This window comes from Solenopsis invicta, chromosome 2, assembly GCF_016802725.1.
Source record: "Solenopsis invicta isolate M01_SB chromosome 2, UNIL_Sinv_3.0, whole genome shotgun sequence".
In the NCBI taxonomy this organism is placed as follows: Eukaryota; Metazoa; Arthropoda; class Insecta; order Hymenoptera; family Formicidae; genus Solenopsis; species Solenopsis invicta.
The window spans coordinates 5,390,802-5,409,070 of NC_052665.1; the positions used below are offsets into that span (position 1 = coordinate 5,390,802).

An 18,269-nucleotide genomic window follows, 5' to 3' on the forward strand; every position below is an offset into this window, starting at 1 on the left:
CCACCACGCTGCGTAGTGGTGGGAGTCACGTGACTGCTACGTAGTCATGTCGCTGCGCAGCCTGCGCAGTATCATTCGGACGGTAACGGTCGGTCGATGAGACAGGACGACGCAAGGTCGCAGCGTATCGCGGCGCATTTCAACTCGCATTCTCGTCGTCCCGTATGAGTTTTTGACGCGAGCAAGTGTGTCGTGGAGACTGTGGAGAGTGCCGTGGAGTGTCGGATGTTCGTGAGAACTGCGAACAGTGCGAACAGTGCGAACTCGCATCTTCGTCGTTCCGTACGAGTTCCGAAGCGTTGATTCTTCGTCACATAATAGATGTCTCGCGTAATTTATGTATAATATATTCTCTCTACTGGGATTGAAACGAGAGAAAGATCGCAATATTAAATTAAGGTTTTATTGATAACGAATTTGAGAGTCTGGATTGACGCCGAGAGCGCGGAGTAATACGTGAGTCGAATCACATGCTTTATATGTAACGGAGTACGCGGATCGTGTCGAATAAAGTATTGAAAGGGACAATAACGGTTGTTTAATTGCTGGTGCTGTATCATATCGTTGCAAGTGATCTCAAATATATTTCTGGACGATTTGCTAAATTCGATCGGTTGTTGACTCGACTCGCGTTGTACCCGCGTACGGCGTCGGTGTGAAGTTGCCGATGTTCAAATGTCTCGGCATTTCAGCGAAGGAACGCCATAAGGCATCGGTCATTTCGTTTCGGCGGTATTTAATCGCGAGTGTCGTATTATAACAATGAGCTCGATCGCGTTTTCGCGAGTGTTGCCTTGCGAGCGTGCGACGAGGGGATGTGAAACGACGACGAAGCCTCCGTTAGAGCTTCTTCGGAGCATTGGTGAGTTCAAGTGTGAGTGGACTCGAAACGACGACGGCCCGCGTTTTCGTGAATACACAGTGTTACGTCGATGGAATTGACAATCCAAACAGTCTGGGGAAGAAAGGCTTAGAGGGAAGGCATCGGGCACCGGTGGAGCAACTTTGCGGTAAGTTTTAGAAAATAAATTATAAAGTTGTTTAAAATAATATATTGATTCATTCGAGCACTGTTTTAATCGACTTTTATATTTATGTTATAGAATCAACGGAGCTACGTGGCAGATATAACTCCGCTGTTGCGCATCGAGTCTGTGAGTAATGAATTTATTTTTTATTAAAATAATGTATATATGCTGAAAAAATAATTTTAATGAAATAGTGCGAATGTTGCTTGATAATAAGTTAATTATTGGTTAAGCTAATCAGAGTTGGGTCGAAATCATTTATAAATCAATCGTCTATATGAGATAAAAAATGGAGAAAATAGATAAATTAAGAATGTATAATTAATTTTAGCTATTAAAGGTTGAAACTAATCGCGTGTTTTGTTACTTTAAAATTAAAAAATGGAGCATTATCAAAAAAAGCTGAAACTCTTGGTAACTGGAACACAGCATTATATTTTCATGTCTTCTTGACTATAGTACGGACGAAATTTATGATTCGTTGTATGTACATGGAATTACAATTTACATAACTTTGTATGATAAAAGAGAACACAAGATCATTTCACTGCGCATTTTACACAATTGCAAAAATTTCTCAAAGGAACTATTTAACTATATTAAAAATTATGGCGTGCATTATCATAGGAATATAACTAACTCTTATCAATTATGAATTCATAGTCAGGCCTGTACATAATTGATTTACATGTACACTACATAAAAGTTAATATTCCAAATGATGAGTACTTTTCTTGTATTAAATTTTGATGTAAAATTTTCTGATATATTTACATACCCACATAAAAATTTCTATGTACCTCTATTGGTGTATGTGGGTTAACCAAACAATTTGTTTAAAAATCTTGTGGAAGTCTAAGACTTGATCCTTTACAGTTTCAACTTATTGCTCTAATTTTCTTAATCTTGTAAGTACCAAAAGACTGCTAGTTGTAAATACCAAACATTATTTCTTAGTACATTGGAATGACTAATAAAAGGAAGCATCTTTGCACAAATTAAGGATTAGCTCTAAATTATATTTGTTTGCTTATCTGGTCTACTGTAAATGTGATAATATAATGATGAATTCTAAGTAGGTTAGAAAAGTTATGCTTGTTTTTTACATTACTTCAGATAAGTAAAAATGAAAAAACACTTTTCTCTTTCTTAGATTTCAGCATTGACATAATTAAATTAAAGTTGTTGTGCGGTTTAAAACATAAATAAGAAAAATTTATCATATACAAATAAATCCTAGCAATATTAAAGTAAAAACAGGTTGTTGAATGTTTTACATATTGTTTTAACATTCATGTTTGGTTTTAATGTAATGATTACGTATAATTTTCTTAATATGATACATACATACATACCTACATACATATATATATATATATATATATATATATATATATATATATATATGATAATCTCGTGAATATAGTGATATTTTTTCTTCTATCTCTACTTTTATGAAAGTTAACAATTCTAAAAGTTTCTCTTTGTTTTTCTTATGTATTGTTTAAAACCCTCATATAATTTTCTAACGTTTACATATTTATATAAAATTTCTTACATAATGTTCTACAACTGCTCCTTCAACTTTAACACGATACATTTACAAAAATGATTAGAAAATATCATTAGAATATAACGAGATCTCTTCTAAAAAAAATGCAGCAAAAATATAAGTACATGTTCCAAACTTGGACCCTAATTCTCACTTTTGTAAATTTCAGTACTTTAAAATTGCTTCTATCTCTCAAATATTGCTCCTCTCTCGCCGGAGAGTTGCTTAAATTATACAAAATCCACTAAATTTACAGCGTGCATTTTGCAGTCGTATATCGGCTTTGTATATCATACAAAAACATTCACTATCACGTCTGCCTCGGTATTGTATCCATCCATTCCGGTTCGGGTCGAATAAATTCCAAGTCGCTGCCGTCTTCGGAACTATTGTCGTCATCGAAATATGGCCTGGTAACTTCGTTGTCGTTTGACGGATATCCTAGATCACAACAAGCAGAAATCAGGATATGCATAACGAGATTTAGGAGATTATTTTTATGATTTCTCAACTGAATGTTAAATTCTTTTGATATATTACCGTCTTGATACAATTGCGGTCTTCGAAATATCTCAATTTCCTTCTCATCGTCGTCGAATAAGCTACTGCCGTCTTTCAGCAAACTGAACGCGTATCCCTTTCTGTTTTGCTCCGAATACTCTTCCGAAGATCGACACTTTGCGTAAATACACATGCAGCACAACACGCTGACGAAACATACTATACCTACAATCGAATTATAAATTTTCGTATTATAAATTTTTATTATTTTCAACTTTATTATAGATATTTCGCGACTGACTTACCAGTTATCATAATAAATACTAGTCTAGGCATTCCCATGACACTGTCGTCGCGGACGAGCTTGAACATCAATCTTAAAGATCTCTTTGCTTCAAACGAGAGCGTGGAGATGAGTTTGGTTTCCGCATGATATCCGGACACCCTGGCCGTTATATTGTGATTCCCGGGCGATAATAAGACCGAGTAGAAACCCGACCTACCATTTTTAATCGAATGTGGTGATCTATCGTAAGATAAAACAACGTCCTCAATCGGTTCGTCCTCCTCGTTGGTGATATATCCTCTCACGCCTTTCTTCATCTCCTCTATACAGGCTAATAGGCTAGCTTTGTTCTCCTGCCACACGACGATTGAATTATCGGTGGTGCAGCAAGTGACATACACGTCCATCATCAAGGTGCTCGTGTTGAAGTAGGCGTAATCTATCAAGGAATGACCTCTTTTTCCACCAATTCCCATCGCCGCGTGTATCACACTATTGTCGCCGATGTTAGAACTCCGTTCACATGTCGTACTCGGGGACAGCACGTCCGCCCTCGCGTCGGCGTACACCGACGCCAAGTGTCGCAGTACATCTTCATCGTCGCTTTCGTACTTCCGATCATGTATCTTACCATAATCGCGACCGAACGGGATTTCGATATGTCGCGAGCCGCTGTTGAGATTCACGGCTAGCACAGCGTTCATATTTTTAAGCCAGGTCGCGATCGTGGCCGCTTCCCCATGCAGCTTCTCGTGAATCGGAAATTGCAAGCCTTCTAGCTGCGGCGAGCAAATGGTGAGATTCTCGTTGGGATCGTACGAGAATTCCGGGGCCACGTATATGGAGAAATCATCTACGTAACTCGCGATTATAGCGTCTTGTTTATAATTATCCAAGAGGTACGAGGCGAAATGCAAGAGTACTTCGGCGGTCACTGGTTCCGACCGTAAGATGCCGGCCGAGAAAACGATGGCGGGTCGCCCCGTCTGTTTTAGGTTGTTATTAGAGCTAATCTTTAAACACATTATTTCACTACCCTCCGCGGTTTTTCCGATGGTATGAAGAGTCGTCTGCTGCGGATATTTCGCGTTCAGGTCGATCAAAGCGCGGTTGAAGCGTAGCTTCTTGGATGATTTCTCGCGTTGATCGTCGAGCGTCGTGTTCTTCTGTAACATCTTGACATCAATGTTCGTTATGCCTTGTCGTTGCACAGGAACTTTCAACACCTGCGTGACGTATCCCTCGCAGGAAATCGTTAACGTGTATTTGCCGGGTGCCAATATCATTTTGAAGTAAGCCATGTTGGGTGACACGCCGTAGCTTCTTCCTCCGATCTTGACGGTGGCTTGTCGAAGCGGAGCGCCTTGTTGATCCGTTATCGTCGCGCGGATCCCGCTCGCGAGACTCACCACAAGTTCCATAAGCGGTTGAAGATTCTCGCGCCAAATGATGGGAATAGAGTCGGCGGGTGGGTACTTGCAACACGACAGACTTATGCTCATCTGTACAGACAAATAAAAATAATATTTAGAACATATAATACAATGAGTAAAAAAAAAAAATATTTAAACGTGTGAAGAAAAGAAATTATGCCTACTACTGGCGTGCCGTAAATGTGCTGTATGAAATTCGTCAAACGTTGAGTATTATTGTTCGACTGACTGCATATCTCGTTGTGTCTCGAATACTCGTAAGCGTCAGCGAGCGTTTTAAATGTGTTCAGATCGTCATTTGAATAACTGAAAGATAAAAATTGATAAGAAACACCATAACTAAATTTCTTCGCGAATTACGTTTCTAAATTATTACACATTACGCTACCTGATGTGTGAAGCACCACCGCCCAATATCACAATGGCATCGTAATTTTCAGTCTGTAACAATTTCTTAAACGCATCCGCAACTCTGTCTATTTGTTGAGATGTATCAGTGTTGTCTGACAACAGCTTCTCTCCTACTTCATCCTTGACTACGGGATTGCAATCCTCACTCTCTTTTATGTTATCAAATCCTGGATCGACGCCAGGAATAAAGTGCAGCATAACATTATCCAGTAGTCTCTGGATAGGCGGGTCACCAATTTGATTTCCCTTAAGGATATGCATCGCTAAACGTAGTAGAATTTCCCTACCCGCCGGCTGGGAAGCAAACAGTCCTCCCACAAATCCAATGCGAAATTTATTTTCATCGGGTGATCCCATCTGGAAGAAAGCGCAATTTTAAATTAAACCTAGAAACATGCAATGGGCATGTATTGTCGTTCAAACTCACATTATGAGTGATTTTCAATGAATGAAAGGCCATACTGATCAACGAATCACCGGCTATGAATTCTGCGGTGTCAGGTTGATGAGTTTCCAACTGACTGAGTCTAGCGCTCAAGTCAGGATGTTTTAAATAACCATTCTGTAAATTTACTCTTAGTCCAAAATCATATGCGGATGACCTATGTAAATATTTATATAAGTAATTAATTCTCTTAGTGTATTTACATTCCAGGAAACTTATATTAAATGATAAGATATAACTACTTGAATAAACATGCAGTGTCGTGTTCTTCCATTAAAATCGCCTCGAATTATCTTCGTGAGAAAGAATCGAGCAAGAAACATATTTCGAAAAATGTAGCATCTCGCGGTTAGATCGTAGAATACATTTTGAATTTGTAATTAAACAATCATACCAATGCAGAGGATCGTCACGCATTAACGTAAAGTCCAGAATTACTTCTCCATCCCCGGCATTTTCGGCAACGTACGATGGTACGACGACTTTCTGCGTGAGTGTTTCATATCCCACCGCGCTGACAGTTACGTTATATCGTCCTGGTACCAGTAATCGCCAATAATCGCCCCTCTCGGCAGAATAAATATCGTGCTTTATGCCCTCAACCGAGATCTTCGCATGGGGTATAGGAGTGCCGATGGACGAAGTGATCATGCCATGTATACCTTTTCGAGACTGTGGAAAAAATATGTGAACAGGATTATCGCGTTAAAATTGGTCGCTAGGCTCGCGAGTATTTCTTCGACTATTCGTTCCCACAAACGAGTCTGTACCATTTCGATAAAACGCAGAAGGGGTTCCCTGTTTTCCAACCAATAATTCGGCAAGTCGGTGGCGTTCGGATACTTCGTACATCCGATTTCCAAGGTGATCTCGAAGTCGTTGCTGTGCAGGTAATTATAATCCTGCATACCGCCAGGCACGGAGTACCAGGCGGCGCCGTTCGTTATACCTTCCGGGAAACTTTCCTCAAGGACCGTCTTTGAACCGTGACCGTTAAATATCGGCGGACACGGCTGACCGAGGTGCATGTGAGGATGAGCGTTGGAGTATGTCAACGCCAGCATCCGGAAGACGTCGTTGTCAGGGCTTGGATTCGCGACGTTAGTCGCCAGGTTCTCTGGTCCATCGTCATAAGGATAATTCGCGACTAACGCACCTCCGTGAAGATTAGCGGAGAGTACAAACGGGATTCTCGCTATCCAATTCATCACCGCCTTGGTCTCGGGTTCCTGATGTCGATTTAACTGAAATATGTAATTGAGTGAGCGCGATCTGTTTTTACTGCGCATCGTTTAACGGATCGTTAAACGCAGGAAGTTAAATTGTATTACACATTGGGTAATTTAAAGTCATAAACGAGCTATTTTTTGGTTTTGCGAATTACAATTTATTTTATTCTTACAGTCAAGACAAAATTTGCAGAACGTTCTTGACGTACTTGTCCTTTCTCAGCCGCATTAATTTACCTTTCTTTTAAGGCAATTTTACTTGTCATACTTTTTACAAATATCAATTTCTACATGAGCGCACATTATCTATGTTGATTTCTGTTCATAATAATACGCCTACATAGACAGGCTCATGTGGAAATTAATATTTGTAAAAAGTATGACAAGTAAGTTAATTTAAAAGAAATGTAAATTAATGCGGCTGAAGAGGAACAAGTACGTCCGAAACGTTCTGCAAATTTTGTCTTGACCGTAAGAATAAATTGTAATTCGCAAAACCAAAAAATAGCTCGTTTACGGCTTTAAATTACTCATTGTTTTATTAATACGAGCGTGAAAGGATTGATGCATTATACATGTTGCTCTTTCCTCTCTAAAGTACCATTCCAAATGAATATATTGAAATAACGAGATTAAAAATACATCGCTGAATATATACGTGCGATGTAAATGTGAGAAAATATATCAGGAAAACGTACATCGTTGACTTCATAATGATCAGGAAAGTTTCTGTTGAGGTCTACACCCTTTGCATTTGCTCTGCCTTTTACCCCATAGACGTCGCCTTCCTTGGAGATCTCATACCCGTCAGGGTTCATGCTTGGCATCACGTGAAGCCTGACGGTCTCCACTATCCTCGTAACTCTCTCGTCGGTGCCGTAGTTCTCGCACAGATATCTCACTAATAACAACAGCATTTCCCTGCCGACTACTTCGTTTCCATGCATATTCCCAACGTACTTCATCTCCGGTTTGTCGGGACTGTGAACGCCAGGATTCTTCGTGATCTCGATAACGTACAGTTCACGGCCCTGCACGGAAGACCCTATGCTGTAGAGTCTCGTGATATTGGGATAACTCGTGCTCAGCTCCTTCAGATCTCTCTCCATCGAAACGTAGTTGTGATGCTTGAACTCCACGGTGTGGTAAAAACCGTACTCGTTGACTGGTTTTACCACCTCGAGCACTGTATCTTCTCCTGTATCGAACGAATACACAATCATGATTGTCGTCAAAATCACACGCAAGGTTTCCAGAGAAACAATCATCGTTCGTGGACGTTGAAATGCGTCGACATATAATTGCAACAGATCTAAGTTCACAATTAAATAAAGCAAAACGAGAGATGGAGATGTTACAAAACACAAGGTACAGAGAAAACGAAAAGGATGAGACAACATAATCAGACGTGTATAAAAATAACATATGACATTGAAGAGGAAAAGGATAATTATTGAGTAAGTTACTCATTGTTCAAGACGAAAACAAGGTTTTTATTTCTAGTTTTGAACAATACATGCTTGTAAGGAAAATATTAGAACATACATTGTTATACAGATTACGATATATTCGGCACTGGCGTGCCCTCACATAAAGATCTACATTTATTAGTATAGTTCCCGATACAATAGAATGAGAGTATTGGCAGTACTATGTATCTCACATGGTACATGTAAAACACAGTACATCCATTTCATTTTGCCCCTCGTTTTGCATACTTGTAGTTGCTTTGTACTAAATAAAATTTGACAAAATCGTTTTGTATTGTCACGCATATTGGTTTTACTCTCAAACATCATTTATAGAATTCCAGCCAAATCTTTTCAGCAGTCTTGTCGAAAATAAAAAGCCAAATATAATTAAATATCATCAAAATAAATAATTGAAATATTATATAGATTAAAAGTTTTGTTCACATTTGTACACATATTGATACATTGATAATACCAATATTATTTTGCAATTTATCAAATATTAACAATGAAAAACAATTGTCTATTGATAATTGTGTCCAACGCTTTACATATTTTCTATTAAAAAAAAATATATTGTTCATGATTTTTGTGCTCATGAGTATGTACGTATAAAGAAAATATAAGTTATGAAATATAACAGTGTATATCTGTGTAAAAAATTTCAGTCTGATTCAAAATATAAGTAGTCTATAATGTTAGATAGCCATTATTTATAAAGATATGTTTGATCGGTTAATTTGTTCCTCGTTCGCGTTGATATTCTATACTATGTTCCAATTTGCAGACAGGGCACAGCCCTATTTGTTTTTGTTAGAATTTATATAATTGCACACTGTCCATAAACGCGATCAACGTCTCTTTCTTTTATTAATTTATAATATGTCATAAAAAAATAAGTAAAAATAAAATAATATCAAAATTAAAAGCAAGTACAAATAATGAGAATAAATATACATATAAATTTATAAATTGAAATATAAATGCCTTATGTAAATGCAAACTGGAATATACTTAAAATATTTAATCGCGTAACTCTATAACAAAAATATATATTTAAAATATATTAAAAAATATATATTTAAAATCCTTATTCCTTTTCTTTGCAGTTCGTCATTTCTCCATACCTTGTGCATATATGTACGTATAATGTCTTTATGTTTGATTCCTTTCTTAAAGTGAATTAAATAATAAAGAATGCCATGTCGAAATATGTCAGGAAACAAATAAGAGATTCTGCAGTCACAAATTATTAAAGATGCGTATCCGAATTTCGCAACATTAATGCTCTAAAACAAAACAAAAAAATTTACAAAAATAAAAGTAACAGAAAACTTCTGATAATTAGAAAAAAAACGTAATATTTTTCGATAAAATAATTGAAAAATAAAATTATTTACTAATATAATAAGAACTGTAATAGTAATACAAACACAAAATATATAAGTTAAAACGAATGAATGATGTAAGTTAGTAACAGTTTATAATATTTTAGGCAAAAAGATAGAGCTTAGATAAACAATATAGATATGACAATAGTACTGTTAGACAATTTAAATGTTTGAAAATTAGTAGTCCTGATAGTAATTGTCTATTATCAGCTTGTAGAATGCAGGAAATCTGTTAAAAAGTGCTGTTTGTGAATAGTTTATATCATTTTTACCTTGTTCTTCAAATTCTTTGTTGCTTAATGTAAAGTTAAGTTGGGTCGGTGCACCTTCTAATACAGTTACACTTATTGGATCGCTGGGTTCGTATCTGGATAGAAAACAGAATGTAAATAGAAACCAGTATACTAAAAATTTTGTCAGCCTAGTATAACATATTGTATATTAATGTTTAAAAATTATAACGTTTACGTACCCCCACGCGATGGCATAAACCGAATAGGTTCCTGGAAGCAGTAAGCGCCAATACTCGCCATTGGCCGTAGTTGTTACATTATGATTTATTCCTTCCACAACAACATTTGCTTTTTCGATCGGTTTACCATCTTTATCGCGTACAAAACCTACAATAATCAAAAAGCGAATATACCATAAAACCTTTTTCAAAAATTAATTTAATAACAATTAACAAAAACGACAATACATATATAAACGTTACCTTTTATTCCAATATGCGCTTGTTCCAAATATTTAATCAGAGATTCTTTATTTAGTAACCATTGATCTGGTATCATTGAACCAGGTGGATATTTACAGCAACTCAGCTCGAACGTTATATCAAATGCATTGGAGCGGGCATAATTGTAGTCCTGCATTCCACCAATTACTTCATACCTATTAACAAATTTAAAAACTTTCATGACACAGTGTCATCCTAATCGTAATTCAATCAATTAATATTGCAAGAATAAATCAGAATTCGAATATTTAATCACAACAATCGTTTCATGCTCGTGTTATAAATCGCCGAATAATTATCAGTCATGAACGAGCAAAACGGTTGTTATTTGAATGATTTATTAAAATTTAACAAAATTGCGGATACGGTACGTTTCGGTCTCACTTGACCTTCTTCAGCCGTACATTAAGATTAATTTATCTTAATTATGAACGTGAGAATTCGCACGGTTTAAAACGCATGTCAGAAATTATACATAATGTCACCTGTTATGTCATTATGTATAAGAGTGTACATAATTGATTCTTCATTGTCCCGCGAGAATAGTCTAAGTCCCTGCATGATTGATTGTCAATGAATGATTAGTCCATGTGAATTCTTTATTATGCGACATCTCGGGATGTCGTGTTTAAATAGATTACAATGGATGAGTACTGTGTTCGTTTATGTCTGTTTTGTGTGATGTTGTCTACACAACTGAATGTAACGAACTGATCGAATATTTAAGTTTTCCTGCAAATAATAAATTAATAGTTTTGTAAAGATTACTTTAGGAATTGGTCTTTACTTGATGGATATTTGCAACCAATCAGCTTAAATGTTACTCTAAAAACTATATGTTCATTCTTCATTCTTACCAATATGCTCCATTTGTAACGCCTTGTGGGAATATCTCTGGTGGACAAGCGTCACCTCTGCGCATTTGTGGATGATTGTCCGCGTAAACATGGGCGAGATATTTGAATAAGTCGTCATCCGGACTTTTACTCTCTATGCAGCATGTTTTTGGGATACTGAAAAAACACATCTCAGATAATAAAATAGAATTTCTAATAACATAAGCTGGAACAATTTAATAATATATAACTAATAGAGGTGTGCGACTACCCGAAATTACGGATACCCGAGCTTCGGGTCGGGACCCGAAATCGAGTCGGGTCCTGACCGACCCGATCCTGGGGACCCAACATTGAGACAAAAAAATTCCGAGTACTCGAATTTTGAGTCGAGTGCTCGAATCAAGCAGCGGTCAGAAATCTAGATACTTTATACACTGATGTGAGAAAAAAATTATTAAATTTTAATAATTGTTTGTTTGAATATTGCTGCAATAAAATTTTTCCCGAACGTAAATGTAAATATATTTATTTAGTACAAGGAGAGATCACTAATTTAATTATCATTTTTTATTGAGTAAATACTTATGTGCTATAAGTAAATATTTTATTGGCAATATTCAAATTTAGTAATTCAATATAAACGTAAGGCATTTCGCTTAGTAATTTTTTTCTCACATCAGTGTATAAAGTATTCAGATCTCTGACCCGAGTACCCTTTAGATTTGAGTACTCAAAATTTACAAAATTTCGGGATTTTGTCTCGATTTCGGGTACCCGAACTTCACGAACTTTCTGGTTCTGACCCAATACCAACAAAAATTCTGACCCAAACCTGAACCTCAGGTACCCGCACACTCCTGACTAATAATATACAGCCATCATAATGACAATTTATACCCAGAATCATATGGATAGCTGGCAACTACAGCACCACCGTGAAGATTGCCAGAGAGCACAAAGGGCTCATTGGCGATCCAAGTCATCATGGCCACTGTTTCTTTCTGCCGACCATTCAGAATGGAAATGCCCTTCCTGAGTTGGCTGAGTCTTCTGTCAAACTGATCAGGGAAGTCCCGATTCAAGTCGACATGATTGGCATTTTCTCTGCCTGAGAAATCATCCTTGGAGTCGCACTTACCCTCCTGAAACACAAGAGGTTTCAAATTATCCCATGATCTCGATGGAATCGGCGACGAGAGACTTACCACTGAATTTTCAAAACCGTCCGGATTCATGGAAGGCATCAGATAGATGTCCGTTTCGTTCACCAGCCGGGTGATGCGATCGTCTTTGCCATAACGATCGAGAAGATATTGACCGAGAATGATGAGCAATTGCCTGCCCACGGACTCGTCGCCGTGCATGTTGGCAACGAGCTTGACCATGGGCTCACCGAGTTTGCGGTGCCCGACGTTCTCCGAGATCTCGAGGACTAGCAGGTCCCGACCCTCCACCGACTTCCCGATGGAGATGACTCGCGCCAGGTGCGGATACCGTTGCTCCAGCGAGTTGAACAGTCGTCGCAAGTCCTCATAATTCGTGTAAGACGTGGTGACATAGTCACCGTCCCGCGGCTGCTCGGCGACGTTCAGCGCGTAGCCGTTCACCAGGGCGCCAATTGCGGCGCAGGCGAGCGCGAGGATGATACCGCGACGTGCGCCGTCCATTTGCCTGGTCGTTTTATCTCGCGTGCGATCTCGGACGTATTCTCGCTGCCACCTCGTACACCTCCTGACTATACTACCTCGGGGAAGACTGTCAAAGGCTCATATCACGGACTGTCCCCTTAGTTTTCCACATATATACACAGTGCTGACGTCCGCACGTCGAATGAGTGGGCGACGTGTCGTGGTAGGAGGGAGGGGCGGGGGGAGGGAAACGGCGTCACCTTTCGCGAACGAGCGTCCTCGTTGGCTCGTTGAAGTTGAAGTTGTTGGTCGTTGGTTCATGCGCGATAGCCACAGCGATTGATAGCGATAAACGCGGCGATATATCGCGGATACCGTGGATGTAGCGGAACGTTATCTCGTTCTCGGCTCATCTATGCTAAATTAAAAATATTAATCTTCATTATGAATTCGCGGTGCTCGTGTTTGTGTAACGTGACTCACGCCGACCGACAGATTAGGTTAGAAGATTAGGTTAGGAAGGAATCTTGCTGCGACTCTAAGGACGGTGATCAGCGATGGCTAATAAACAGTGAGTAATGAAATCGCGTCTTTCGCGATATCGCACGGAGCTTTGTCAACTACTTGCTGACTGATGTTCTTTCGATGTTGAAGGTTCGGTCTGATCTTGCCGAAGAAGAAGCAACAGCTGCAGCAGCAGCAGAGCACGGCGCCGAAGCTCAGCAATGTTTTCGGGGACGACAATGCGTCCGACGACGACGACGGTACCGACTGGGTCAGGAAAGCTCTCAAGGCAGAGGGCGAGAAGAACAGGATGAAGAAGCAGACGAAGCTCGATATACAGAAGGCTCTGAACGAGGATCCGACGATCTACCAGTATGATGAGGTGTACGACGATCTGGAGCGCGGCAAAGGCCAGGACGGCGCGAGCAAGCAAGAGAAGAAGTCCAAGTATATACAGAAGCTCCTGAATACAGCCGGCCGAAGAAAAAGGGAGCAGGAGCATAGGATAGAGAGAATGGTGCAGAAGGAACGCGAAGCCGAGGGCGAAATGTACGCGGACAAGGAGAGTTTTGTCACCTCGGCGTACAGAGCGAAGCTGGAGGAATTTAAGAAGATGGAGGAGGAGGAGGCTAAAATGGATAGATTGGAATCTATCGGCGACGTGACGAAGCAACAAGACATGTCAGGATTTTATCGTCATTTGTATGAACAGACCGTCGACTTTAAAGATGGAACTAATAAAGATGATAGCAAGGCAAAAAAAGAGAGTACCGAGCAGAAAGAAAGGAGAACTTCCACAAGCAGCGCAAATGGAGAGAATGAAACGGTGAATAAGAAAGTGAGTGAAACAGAGGAAAAACAAAGAGCGACCACAAAGCCTAAGAAGTCGAGGCAGTACAGGCAGAGAGCCATAGAAACGTACGAATCTGATTCTGAAACGGAGACGAGTAAAGAAGAAATGAAGAAAGATCAAATCGTTGTTTCGCCAATAGACAAGGAGGCCGATGAAGCTGAGATACAAGAACCAGAGGAAAAGAAACGAAAAATAGATAAAAACAACGTGAACACAATCGAAAATATTGTAGATAACAAGGAAAAAAATACAATTGTAAAAGACGCTGAGATCTCTCAGGATAACATTACTCCAGACAGTGAAACAGTTGAAGAGACTAAGGAGAAGCCTGTTGAAAAGAAAGACAGGTCTTCCATTTGGGAAAAGAGAACAGTAGGTCCAGTGTTTGAAGCAGCGTTACAAAGGTATTATGCAAGGAAAGCAAAGAAACTGATTGCTGCAAATTAGATGTAATTAATTTATGATTATATTAATTTTTTATACAACTCGTCAATATTTGTACTTTTTGTTCCACTTTTATATCGATTAATATCGACTTTATTCCCATGACAAAATTGTACAAAAAAAATGATATAATCTCAAACTGTAAAAATGTGTATAATGAGAATTAAAGAGAAAACTTATTTTATGATGTTAGAAAAGATGCAGATATATTTATAAAAATGCACATACATACGACCCAAATGCTCAAACAATGAGTCTTATGATTTAAGTACAGCTGAGTTAAAAGAAGAAAATATATACAATGAGATGCACAAGATAATACTTTCTTAAACATTGTTTTTTTTTCTTTGTGCATATCCATTTCTCTTTACATACTTATTATTTAAAAATATTCTTAATGGTTCAGTTCTCTTCGGTATATCTCTGTACAATTGCACGCAATTCCATCCAATTTAAAAGCTATGTTGAAAAACAATCTATCACAAAAAAAAAAAAAATGATATGAAATGGACTTGTACAGCTTATGGAAGTTTCGACATACATTTGATATGATATTTATATGTATATTGTATCACATAAGACACACTTTTTTAGCTAGAAGTTACATTCTGTGGTAACATGTGCCCTGTATCTCCTAGACAATAGAGAGTAACTCTACCACTCGGAAGGATAGAGAGCCAAGTGATGCTTCCATGTTTCAAGCATATCCGTAGCCATGCTTCCGGTGGAAACTGTAACGCCCTTAACAAAAAAAAATCGAAAAGTATATAGCACAATATATAGAAGGAATATTATTAATGAATGTAAAAGAGAAAATCTTACCGACAAACAAAATATCTGATAACGTTTGCGTGGCACACAAGCACGGTGTAAGAATCGAATTCTTGACTAGGCTCCGCACGATGAAAATATTTTCTAAACGCCGCCTCTATTCTGGGCCCATCTTGGAAAAACTGTAATGAGGTATATAAAGACTGGAATATAAGTAAATTGAATTATGCATTGTAAGAATTCTAATCTTAAAAATCTTTTCGATATATATTCAATAACACAAACAGAACGATCAATTATGTTCTGCTTACGTATCTCTCGGACTTCCAGTGACCGATAGGCGGCTCCGGAGGTATAGGCGCACCTTCAACTAACAAACCATCATCCTCAACTGGCACATTTATAAGACTCTTTTCTATAATTTGGGAGGTTTCCAGGGCGCGTGTCATTGTAGATTTTACTATCAGTGAATAAGGCAATTTTAATTCCGCTAATCTCTTTCCCGTCGCTTCAGCCTGTTTCCTGCCTTTATGGTAACAAAGCAGACATAGTTTTTTAAGTGACATATATGATAAGTAACACGACAATGTTTAATGAAATAAGCACGAAATTAGGGAAACGTGAAGAAACATAAATAAAAATAAAAAGCCCAGTTGCACACAATAATTTGCGTCATAAGTCGCAACCCCTTTTAGAGAAATAACAGCAAGCACTGAAAGAATATTGGTTTACACTTTCAGAGATATTAGTTTTAGGGCGTAACTTGGTTAATTATCGATATATGCGATGATGGAACAAAGCATGCTGTATCACGAAGTATTACATACTCGTACTTGTCGCAAGATAATTTATTAGCCATCTTACAGTGCGACATCATGGAAGATGTAAGTAGATAGAAAGCGTATTATCCTAGTAGCAACATCTAGGGAATGCTATAGTAGAAGAATTCGTACTACATTCTCTTCAGAAATTGTGTGGTTTTGCCGGTTATGATGACAAATTATTGTGAACCTCCAGGAGCTTTAACCTGAGACCTATATGCAAATACAAAACTCCATCAGTACGAAATAAATGCGATTCATTTACAAACAAGCAACTAAACAGCTAACAACTAAAAAAAAATTGAGAAAGGAAAGCACGTCGCGTGCTCCTGCGAATTATGCAAAGAGGAAGATTTCAGGATACATATAGATGGAAAGATAAAAGAAATCACAGCATGAAAACAATTGGAACAATCGTGTGCTACTTCAACGATGGGCGTACAGAAAACTCGCCAAGCATCATACCTAGTTCGGTCAACACTCTCTCAGCATCAGTCTTTCCATTCGTGTGATACTGTCCGTGGCGAATCATGAGTATGTGTCGTACAGCTTTTGCTTTCTTCGCCTCGAACTTTTCATTGTACTTGTTCTCGTCATTCTCAGTGTTTATCTTCATCGGCTTCACCAAGCTCTTTGGATCTCGTCTGCAAACGCAAATATCGCAACGTAAATATTTTCTCTTTTCTTTTTTACCAATACTATCAAATAGTAGTGAGTAAAATTAATCAATTTGTCGATTAATAATTACAACCACTAAACATTCAATTCTTGATTATTAGTGATCAAAATTTTTTTAGTTACTTTAAAATAAATCTTGGATATTAATTAAATTGTTAATAAATAAAATAAATCGATTAAAATAAAATGTTGCATTGGGATTAATTTGATCGATTGATTGAAAATAAAATTACTGTTAAATAGTTAAAAAATTTATCGTTCGCTTTAATGATTTATAGCTGAGTTATAGCTGAATATTAATATAATATTAATATTAATTAATATAATATTAATATTAATTAATATAATTTATTGATTAATATTAAATTGAATATCTTTTCGATGTGACAAACACATTCTTTTAAGTTTATAATTGTTCGTAAAAATTGTAAGTATAACTTTTGGTGAAAAATTAATGATTTGTTTTTTTAAATTAACAATATTAAATTTACTTCAATAACTATAAAATTAAATCAATTGTAATTGTGCTTAACATGAATTTTTAATCGATTATGTTAGTTAAGCAAGGGCTTCATTGATTAATTATATAAAATCGTTTGACAATGAATTTCATTAAGTATTTGATTACATTAATCATGATTAAATATATTTTAAGTTATTCGATCGATTATTAAAATAAATAAATTTAAAGAACAGTTATCCGAAATAAAGTATGCGTAAAATATTTTTTAAAGTTTCGAAAAAAAAAATGCAAGATATCTCAAGGCATAAAATCATTTTGTTTATGCGGAAATTCTGCCGGTTGAGTTTACTTTTCATTTTAAAAAGATTCTCGTGCGAGTTAAAAGAAAATAAACGAATTCGACAGGGAGAAGATGAGTCACCTATCCCAGTTGTGGTCCCACTTCACCGAAGGCTCGTAATTCGTCGTCCACGAGTTGTGGACGCGCAACGGCTTCGTGTCACTGTGTCCTTGCGCGCTGTAGTAATACAGTATCGCTCCGCTCACCGCACCGAGTCCAAGGGCCCACTTGTGCAAATGCGAAACAGCTGGCATTTTTCACGTGCGCACAATATCCAGGGACGATTAGATGAATCGACGAGAAGAGAGACGAGAACCAACGAGAACTGACGAGAACGTTTCTCTCGCCGGAACGGCAACCTAACCTAACCTAACCTAACACCGCGACCAGTTCGTCATTTCCGGGCACTGCGGGACGCGGCGCCTTGGATCCGTCGTCGCTTCC

General features: G+C 37.8%; 3 protein-coding genes and 1 long non-coding RNA gene across 6 annotated transcripts; 2 read left to right on the top strand and 2 right to left on the bottom strand.

Annotated features, from left to right (window-relative positions):
• The first annotated feature begins 16 nt into the window (after positions 1–16).
• On the top strand, positions 17–18,006 carry LOC120359843. Its single transcript, XR_005576637.1, has 3 exons — positions 17–1,010; positions 1,104–1,154; positions 17,891–18,006. It is a non-coding gene; the product is annotated as an uncharacterized LOC120359843 (long non-coding RNA).
• Positions 2,547–13,181, bottom strand: LOC105199087 (carboxypeptidase D). The gene is made up of 15 exons (XM_011166030.3): positions 12,529–13,181; positions 12,221–12,465; positions 11,342–11,497; positions 10,464–10,639; positions 10,221–10,368; positions 10,021–10,115; positions 7,584–8,083; positions 6,427–6,900; positions 6,051–6,328; positions 5,639–5,813; positions 5,189–5,568; positions 4,965–5,106; positions 3,387–4,869; positions 3,121–3,306; positions 2,547–3,021 (listed from the first exon to the last, which is right to left on the bottom strand). Exons 1-15 carry the CDS (start codon positions 12,988–12,990, stop codon positions 2,891–2,893), a joined length of 5,031 nt encoding a protein of 1,676 aa, XP_011164332.2. The 5' UTR covers positions 12,991–13,181; the 3' UTR covers positions 2,547–2,890.
• Positions 13,216–14,949, top strand: LOC105199086 (nuclear speckle splicing regulatory protein 1). Its single transcript, XM_011166029.3, has 2 exons — positions 13,216–13,522; positions 13,606–14,949. Exons 1-2 carry the CDS (start codon positions 13,509–13,511, stop codon positions 14,753–14,755), a joined length of 1,164 nt encoding a protein of 387 aa, XP_011164331.1. The 5' UTR covers positions 13,216–13,508; the 3' UTR covers positions 14,756–14,949.
• On the bottom strand, positions 14,929–18,265 carry LOC105199085 (serine/threonine-protein phosphatase PGAM5, mitochondrial). 3 transcript variants are annotated; one of them, XM_011166027.3, is made up of 6 exons: positions 17,907–18,265; positions 16,810–16,988; positions 15,835–16,049; positions 15,575–15,726; positions 15,339–15,493; positions 14,929–15,228 (listed from the first exon to the last, which is right to left on the bottom strand). In XM_011166027.3, exons 1-5 carry the CDS (start codon positions 18,077–18,079, stop codon positions 15,343–15,345), a joined length of 870 nt encoding a protein of 289 aa, XP_011164329.1. In that variant the 5' UTR covers positions 18,080–18,265; the 3' UTR covers positions 14,929–15,228; positions 15,339–15,342. The 3 variants fall into 3 exon arrangements, with proteins under 3 accessions (XP_011164329.1, XP_025988877.1, XP_025988876.1); XM_026133092.2 differs by having other exon boundaries at positions 14,940–15,493; positions 15,575–15,705; XM_026133091.2 differs by having other exon boundaries at positions 14,940–15,493.
• Positions 18,266–18,269: the final 4 nt, after the last annotated feature.

Bases quoted from the DNA above. Each gene is read 5' to 3' on its own strand.
- LOC105199087 (XM_011166030.3), bottom strand. From the start codon at position 12,990: ATGGACGGCGCACGTCGCGGTATCATCCTCGCGCTCGCCTGCGCCGCA. The intron at 10,640-11,341 runs GTAAGAATGAAG...ATTTGTTAATAG, and splicing joins GTTACAAATGGAGCATATTG to GTATGAAGTAATTGGTGGAA. The intron at 6,901-7,583 runs GTACGTTTTCCT...TACATATTTCAG, and splicing joins ATCATTATGAAGTCAACGAT to TTAAATCGACATCAGGAACC.
- LOC105199085 (XM_011166027.3), bottom strand. From the start codon at position 18,079: ATGCCAGCTGTTTCGCATTTGCACAAGTGGGCCCTTGGACTCGGTGCG. The intron at 16,050-16,809 runs GTATGATGCTTG...GTTACCATAAAG, and splicing joins GAGAGTGTTGACCGAACTAG to GCAGGAAACAGGCTGAAGCG. The intron at 15,494-15,574 runs GTAAGATTTTCT...TTTTTTGTTAAG, and splicing joins ATCAGATATTTTGTTTGTCG to GGCGTTACAGTTTCCACCGG.